The 8,889-nt window shown below is 36.4% G+C and overlaps 1 protein-coding gene across 1 annotated transcript; it reads right to left on the reverse strand.

The window, feature by feature from the left end:
- Positions 1 to 335: 335 nt before the first annotated feature.
- On the reverse strand, positions 336 to 8,072 carry LOC129276441 (uncharacterized protein C1orf50 homolog). The gene is made up of 4 exons (XM_054912817.2): positions 7,810 to 8,072; positions 4,909 to 5,024; positions 4,114 to 4,332; positions 336 to 3,217 (listed from the first exon to the last, which is right to left on the reverse strand). The coding sequence occupies exons 1-4, from the start codon at positions 7,826 to 7,828 to the stop codon at positions 2,978 to 2,980; spliced, it is 594 nt and encodes a 197-aa protein (XP_054768792.2). The 5' UTR covers positions 7,829 to 8,072; the 3' UTR covers positions 336 to 2,977.
- Between the last annotated feature and the right edge of the window lie 817 nt (positions 8,073 to 8,889).

The following is an 8,889-nucleotide window of genomic DNA, read 5'->3' on the forward strand; positions in this document are numbered from 1 at the left end:
GTGAGAAGGGGGGGGGGGGGAGCTGAGCCAAAAGTGGGGACCGACCATGCAAAAAATCACAATCAGATGGTCATTTTTACGTTTTTATACACGGTTCTGGAAAAAGTGGGGGAGGGGGGGGGGGCTGAAGTCAACCAAGCCCCCCCCCCCCTTTGTCCCTGCTCTATGTGTTTGTCAAAGAGTAGAGGCAGCCACAGTATAGTGAACCTGGTCTCACTATTTCAGACTTATCCCTGGTAGTTGATTTTTCTGAACTCTTCTTTAACACTAATCACAAAAGCATGAATTTTATTCTCACACAAAATTGATAGCAAAGAAACCAGAATAAAGCACACTTTCATAGGTATATAATAATTTATTGCTCATTTACAATTTTCTGAAATACATGTAATTAGAAATATTTACATTACTTCATTATTTCTTTTTTCTACTCATTCAGAATACATGTCGGCGATCAAGGCCCATTTGATTGTTGTTACAAGTCCCAGATAAATCATATAATCCAAATTACAATCGATTGTAAATATTATTTGTATCTATCCGTGATGCAGGGCCCTGCGATTGCCAATAAGACTGTTTATAAGTACTGCAAATTGATGTTAACAATTAAATTGTATCTTCAGGAATGAATGAATATTCAATTTATTTATTCAAAAGCAATGCCTATAAAAAGGGGTCACCACGATACATTAATACACTACAAAAAACAATGCATACATGTAGATAATAGAAATCATATAATTCATCATATTTTAAAATAATAAAATATGTGGTCTGATCAAATGATTATTCAATTTAAAAAGAGTGAAAATCTTAAATTATAATTAAATGAAACACTCCTGCAGCAAAAAAAAAATGAAGCATACCTGCCAACACCGATAGCCAGGAAATAGGAGCATTCTTAAAGTTCCTATTCAATACTACATACACATTTCTGACAGAAATACGAATACACACTTTTAAACAGCAATTGTCCTTTCCCCCCAAAAAGGAATATCCCTATATATTATGTAGGAACACTCGGTAGGTATGGACTAGTCTGTAGGCACAGACCCTGATTGAAACTTTGATCAACAAGTGAGTCTCCACGCAAAGACTAGCACAATTAAAACTTGCTGTTTCAATTAAGGGCTGCACATTCAGACCCTTAACTCGAATTCAGGGTTTGCACAGCAGACAGGGACTTGTATGGTCGTATGGATCATGTTATTAGAACATTTATTTACTTATTTTTCTTTTCCAATATACGGGAGGGTCAACTTTCTAAGCAAAGAAAAAGGTCTTCAAATGGTGATCTGCCAAATGATTAAATAGCTTTGAACTATTAAAAGATTAAAAATACATGTATTGCTATTTAATTTCCAAGCAATGCTTAATCAATCACAGATAACACAATCTTGTCCCCTACACACAAATGTGCAGTATGATGACACATATCCATAAATAGTGTAAAAGTGAATGTTTTTTAAAGTGATCGTTTAACTTTGTGACCAGCTGATTAATAAAAAAATAATCAAAGAAACAAAATATGAAACATGATGTATAAATCCAGGAACTTCTGGTAATTGCCAATAGTGAGAATTCCATAAGATCGGTACGTCCGAACCCCTGTTCATGTATGTGGGGCCTTCCAAAAATGATCTCTCTAGTTCATATAAAAGAATGACATGATCTCAGTTAGGTGAAGTAGGGGGCTGGAAGAACCAATTTATGGAAATGCCAGTGTGTCTTTAGAATGTATAGAGGTCCGTGGAAAGGGTTACAAAAAAATGTCAACCCTAACCAATTTTTCATTCCACCATCTCTAGTCTTAGTTGTAAAAAATAATGAGTGAAAATTACTTGAAAATGTTTTACTTTTATTGTGGATAACGACATAGATTGCCAAATTCTGGTTTCTACAGCTGTTAATGATTAAATTCCCAAATACACAATATCGTGCAGCCCTGGTTAAATTAGATGTCGGTTAAATCAACCTGAGGACTGACCGATGCCTAAAGACTTCTATCACTGACAATGGTTCATTTGATGCAAGCTTTGACACATTGCCTACTGAATGGTCCAGCTTAACTCCAGAATCCTTGTTCAAAACCTATTACAGAATTAATTAATCAATAGGTTGAGCAATTCAGAGTCTGATAACTATATAAGAAAACCACTTATCAATGACCATGGTAGCATTTCGAATTGGCATACAGATTGGGGTTCGGGTCACTAGCCTCCCCCCAAAAAAATAAATAAATAAAAAATAAAAATAAATAAATGAATAAATCCCAGATTGAGAAACAATAAGATGAAAATGAAAGGACATGTATATGTAAGAGAAAAGTATAAAAATAATGTATGCAATTATTTTCTGGATATTATGTTAAAAATTGTCACAAAATAAGATTTTTACTTTCAAAAGTTTGTTTTGGGGGGCATAAAGAAATCTCACTCCTTTACATTGGATAATGCCGCCTCAATATTAGACTCAATGGCCCGTATTCTGAAGTCAGGTTTAACTTAGACTCAGGTTTAAAGTTGTGGTTTAAGTATGGGAAGCCAAAAGTATCAATTTTTTTTTATTAAGTTGTACATTTCTTATGTTTACTGTGCTCTTTCCTGATTCATCGATGGTGAAGACAATAATCTATATATACTTCCTAGATAATTATGAATGATTGGAGAGCCAAATGAGCTGAAATATGATGTCTCTACTGTTAGTGATTTATGTAACAATTGGCTGTCCATACTTAAACCATAACTTTAAACCTGAGTTTAAGTTAAACCCGACTTCAGAATATGGGCCACTGTGAATATGCCACTGCTTATACATATAAGCAGAAAATGATCCTACAAACATGGGAGATGGATCATACATGTACCTGTAAATGGATCATCAAAATATTTCACTCCATATTTTTTCACCAAAGCATTATGACAGCTCTTGTATGGATATTGTTCAACTGTTGTCTAAAGATTCATCCCGACTCTTTCTAGCTGTCGTCCATGCTCTCTGCCTGGCGGACCCGAGGGGCGTCACTCGCTTTAATTGGGATAATTCCGTCAAAGTTTGGCTGGGGGTCGTAGGTAATACTGGCCTGGCTTGAGAGGAGTTTGTCGATCAGAGCAATTTCCTCGCCTCTCTTGCGTATATCCTTCTCCGGCGTCCATGACATGTCGTGTTCAAGTTTGTAACATCCTAAGTATTCATGAGGACAGCTGCTTCCCCACTCCTACGCAAGGAAATAATATGATAAATATGACAAAATGCGGGCAAGTCGCATTTTCTTTTAACTTAGTGCAATGTATCTTTTACATGTATTTAAAGCAGATACGAACCAAAAGCGCCATCTCAACTACTGATACCTGGCCAGTTTCCTGACCCGTAACACTAGGGCAGTCTAGTAATATAGACCCACTTGAGTGAGAACATACTGATTAACTACTCAATACATTTATACCGCAATAATTATGCTACCAAGTAGCAAAACAATTATTTTCCCTCTCAAAACATTTTAGTTTCTATATACAAATACAATTATAGGTCAATTTATTCTCTGTTGTATTAGTAGATATCTGAAAACGTATATTTTAAGACTATATGTATTTATAACACAGTTAATGAGAGACCACACACAGTTCACCCCCCTTTAATAGGCAGAATGCAATTAAATCTACAGAGTATGTGTTACACATTCATGAAAAACAATGAACATTGATTTAAAGAGACTTGGATAAAAAAATCTGCCATAAATTAAACTCCATGATCAATTGTAAGGTTTATGTTTATGATAAATGTTTATGATAAATTTTAATAAACATAAATTTGTGTAGCACAGTGTTTATATGAATATATTCAGCTCATTTGTGTGTACACAACAATTTTCTTAATTGAAGAGATATGTTTTCAATTTTGATTTGAAGATAGTACGTGATGGAGAACATCTTATGTCAATTTGCAGGCTATTTCATAGTTTTGGGAATAGCAAGTGCAAAAGCGTGATCGCCGAGTGTGACTTTTTTTTGTGAAAGGGGATCTGGATTCTGGAACAATGATTTCTCTGTGTTACAGGACAATGGACTGAGCCGTATGTAACCTTGTGTGTATGAAATTTTACTTGAAACTCACCTCAGGGGATAGAATAGAGAAGTATTTCTGTCCTGAGTCCCTCATGTAAAGATAATACTGATGTCCTGGTCTTTTCTTGATGTTGCAAGCTGCGTGGTGAAGTTCTGCATCTCTCTTCGCTTCTTCCAACACCTTCTTGGCTTGCTCCTGGAGATGACGGATCTGTTCAGCAATCGTCATCAATCGATTTCCGGCATTGGCCCTCACAAATTCATCTGCCTAAAAAATAAAAAAAATTACTCTTTATATGTGGGTAGGTTGACCACTCATCAGAAGCACTAAATATCACAAATGATACAGAAATGATAACTCGAACCATTAACATCGGTTTTGATTTGTGGGTAATTTGGTTTAGCAAAATAACAGATCAGGGTCCTGTAACACAATTTTAGGTTATTGATTAATCAGATTGTACATTTTAGTTCAATCAATTGTTTAAAAAAATGTTCGATGATGATTGGTAAGCTTGGTGTTAAAGGCTCAATATTACAATAATAACAATAACCATGTTAACAACCATACTATACTTCTACACTACTACTTCTACTACTAATACTAATAGCAGAAGAAGAAGGAAGAGGAGAAGAAGAAATTAAGAAGAAAGAATAAAGAAGGAGAAAGAAGGAAGAAGGGAGGAGAAAGAAAGGAGGAAGAAGAAGACAAAGGTAAGGAGAAATAGAAGGAATGATGTAGGAGAAGAAGTCGCATGAGATGAAGGAGGAGGTAGAGCTTGAAGGAGAAAGAAACTTAGGAGACAAATGGAGTAGGAGAGAGTAGTATCAAGAGTCCTCTTACCTTCTGTACTTGTCGAGCTAGTTCAACCAGATCTGTAGGATCTTCTGGAGTGTTTGTTCTCTCAGAATGAACCAGCATCACACCGTTCGGGTTGATGTTGCTTTCAACAAGTGAAACTGCAGAAAGATTGTTATCAAATAATATTAATATTTCTCTAAATCATAGCCATGGTTGCCATGACCGTTTTACTATTAAGTTAACAGACTACAGTCATTTACTGGTAGCAGTAACCTATGGGAAGCGCCCTTTATTTTAATTGGTTTGGACCATCCAAACTTAGAGTTATCTTTAAAGATATCTGGTCGGCATCACAGTGCCTTCTTTTTTTCATGGTGAAGCTGTGTGTATTTAAAATAAGGGTAATAAAAGCTCTCGACGTTTCACTGCTCTCCTTTTTTCTCATTCATGTATACAGGTAAATGGTGCAGGGCACACGAGCAGCGCATATTCGAGCAGAGTAGCTAGGCTAGCGGTAGGTCATGACCCTTCCCTGTTGTATGTGACAGAAACTGTTTCAAAATGTAACAATTGTCACTCAGGTTTGATTAAATGACTCTCATATAGAATAAACAAAGATGACATTTAAAAAAAAATACTCTGAAATTAAAAAGCTCCTCTTTCTGGCAGTGATTCCTGGGTTGCCAATCCACTATAATACCACAATACTGAGCCACTAGCCAGAAAATCTGTGTTTTGGCTAGACCAAAAGCTTCTGTCTCTGTCTGTTATATTGGTTGTTCCGCTGACTCCGTTGGCTCCACTCACCAACTACAGAGACTGAAGTTCTAACTCGATCTGTACAGGGACTCAATGGCCATATGTTAATGTATGAAGTTCGGAAAATCCAGGGTAGTGGGAGTTGCGCGACAGCTGAAGTAAGTCACTTTTTCCCCCTTTTAAGTTTATTTTTCCCCGTTTGGGTGCATTTCAGGCCAAAACTGGAATAATAATCTTTATTTTGGTCCAGTTCTTTTTATATATTTTTATGAAATAAAGACAAAAATCGATGAGCCCCGTCAAGGGAATTTGCATTGTTAACCTCCTAAAGGCGGCTGCACGATCGCGAGCTGTGTACAAGGAGAAATTATTTTTAAAATGTTTAAAAACTACTCGAAACAGATGGCTGCCAGCTGTCAATGTTTTGGCATGTTATTCAAGGATCATGCTACTTTTTAAACATTGCGTACTGAGGTTTTATCCAACACCTGGCTAATCTAGTCGAAACACTCTTACTAGTAACAGTTGATTTCAAATGTTAAACTAAATGTGATTCAAGGTCCTGACTCTAGGCAAAATTGGAGACATGTATGTTCAATTAATAAGTTTCAATGACATTGAGAATTATGTAAGTTTGCCCTTAACCTACTTGGTGTATTGTGGTATATTAACCCTTCCAATTCTAACTACCTGCTTCTTTGTAACTAAAAGCTTCAAAATAATCAAAGTTCTTTTACCATAAAAAAGACGGAATAATTTGGCCATCTATGTCTATGATCTAGCCTTGCATGATAAATGCAAAATTTTCTGTTGCAGCTTAGAAAGCGGAATTTGCTGCTGCAGAGGAAATTTGGTTGAAAACATTATTGTTCAATTATCTCTCTCTCGATTCTCATTTGGAGCACTCATCAAATTAATTTCGACCATTGGCATATTTGCATAGCATTTTTAATTGGACAGGCTGCATTGCGTGGATGCCAACTTATTATATTTGGCTAAAGTAAAAATAAAGAACAAACTCTAGTCTAGCTCACTTGTTCACTGCAAACACCCTGCTGCCTGTGGGGAATCTACAGGTTGGACTATGCCTATGCATATGGCATGCCAATGCTGTACAGAGCACACACTTAAAAAATGATTAAAATATCACTTTTGTGACCAAAATTTCTAAAGTTGCAATTTATTTATCATTAGTAACTTGGGAATAATTTTTGTATTCACTAGAGCGCTCAAAAACTTGAAATTTGGGCATATTTTGTGTACGAACTCTATTGGAAAATAATATGGCAAGAAAATTGTCATTTTTTAATCTCTATTTTTAATTAAGAAAAAACAAATTTAAAGAATCAAATTTACTTAAGGGCCAAGTTGTATGACGAATTGGTGTAATGGAAACTGTCAGTGTAAAAAAATCAAGCATTTGTCCCAAAGAAAAAGAGAAAATAAGCCAAACATTGCCATTCTTATTTTGCCACACATGGAGATATAACTGAGAACAAGGTTATATCATAACCTAACCCAGGGAGCTCCCGCCCGCTTCGTACGCGTTACAATTCATAACAAAAATGGCCGATCGAGACGGGGGTAGAAGGAGAGAACTTTTCGTTTTTTGAGGTTCCAGTCTGTGCCCAGATGTCAGGATCCTGCCACTCGTTAGATCATCCATATAATCGTGGTAAGTGCATAATTTCTGTTTTCACAATTCATTTGGAGAAATATTTAAACCATAAATCACCCTAGACCTAGTCCCGTGAGTATGGTAAAATACACGGTATGCCCCTGGGCTCCGGCCCGCTGTGCGGGCCGGAGCTCCCTGGGTTAATCATAACCTTGTTCATTGAATGAGTTATATAATATTAACCTTGTTCATTGAATGAGTGGTCATGGTTTAGATCTTGTCTTACTACTAAATACTACAGTACAACCGTACAAATGCTTACTTTATCTTCAAGATTAGACATGATGTTCAAAGTTCAAACTAATAATCATAATTTCAACTCGTTTTCGTACGTAGGCCCCGCTAAACTTCAAAAAGATTGTTTAGGCCTAAAATCTAAATGGGCCGGGATCAGACTGCACTGTCTCCTCCGCCGAAGGCGCGGGGGCGGACCTGACCTGTGTGCGGTATTTATAGTCACACTCACACCACAGCCGATGCAGGAATAAAATTTACAATTCACTTACTTGTTGTAACTTTTGCCATAGCTGTACTGACTGACTGGAGCACGGAGTCGGAGAGAACAAAAATGATGAGATGTGTGATATCTAAGTCCTCCCTTCGTCGTTTTGAGCTAAAATAGGCAGTTCTAGTTGGTCCCAGATAGGGTAGGGGATTACACGATAAGAACCCCGTTGTACAAAATGGTTTTTATCATTTATGTAACAGATTACGCAACCAGCATTACGTCATGAGAAAAGAAAATTTCGACCACAAATTATGCTACGGTGTCTTGAAGAGGCCCCCAAACAAGATAATATATACTATAGTATCCCTTCTAAATTTCCATGTATGTTTTTAGTGAAAGCCCTGAATATTCAGAGACATATAGACCCTACCTATACTTGATTGTAAATTCAAGTATTAAAAAAAGGAAAGACAGTGAATAGGGAAAATATCAAATTCAGATAATTTTTAAAATTATATTTATATTTAAAAAAAAAAAATCAAATAACATATATATGGCAAAACCAATATGACATGGTTGCCAAATAAGACACACCCCCTCATCAATATGGATCCACGCTATATATGCTAACATTCAGTAGGCATACAGAAAAAATAAAATTGGGTAGAAAATGATTAAAAAAAAAGACAAAGTGAAACAAAATGGGGGTAAAATACCTTTCGGGCTTTACTGGTTGGCCCGCCAGGGTGCTGAAGCAGGGCGGCGGCTGTTTCAGTGTCTTTGCAAGGAAGGGGAGATTCTTTAAATATGTATCATGTCAAACTTATGACCTCTAATCATGCGTTGCCAAGCTATGCAGCTTATTGTTATTATTATTTGAGGAATATTTCTGCCATCAGGAGTAGATCCAGGATTTTCCAATGGGGGGGGGGGGGGGGCCGGGGATTTTTTAAAAATTTGACAGACTCCAAACAAAAGTATTTCACTATGAAATGGAAGTAAATTTGTTCCACGTAAATTTGACGAAGAAAAAAGGTTTTCACTACAAAATAGAGGTTATTTTGTTCCAGGAAAAGTTTGACCCCCCCAAAAAACATCATCATGCATGTCAAATTCCCCTAAAAAATATTTGTGTGTG

Source organism: Lytechinus pictus, chromosome 14 (assembly GCF_037042905.1).
Source record: "Lytechinus pictus isolate F3 Inbred chromosome 14, Lp3.0, whole genome shotgun sequence".
In the NCBI taxonomy this organism is placed as follows: Eukaryota; Metazoa; Echinodermata; class Echinoidea; order Temnopleuroida; family Toxopneustidae; genus Lytechinus; species Lytechinus pictus.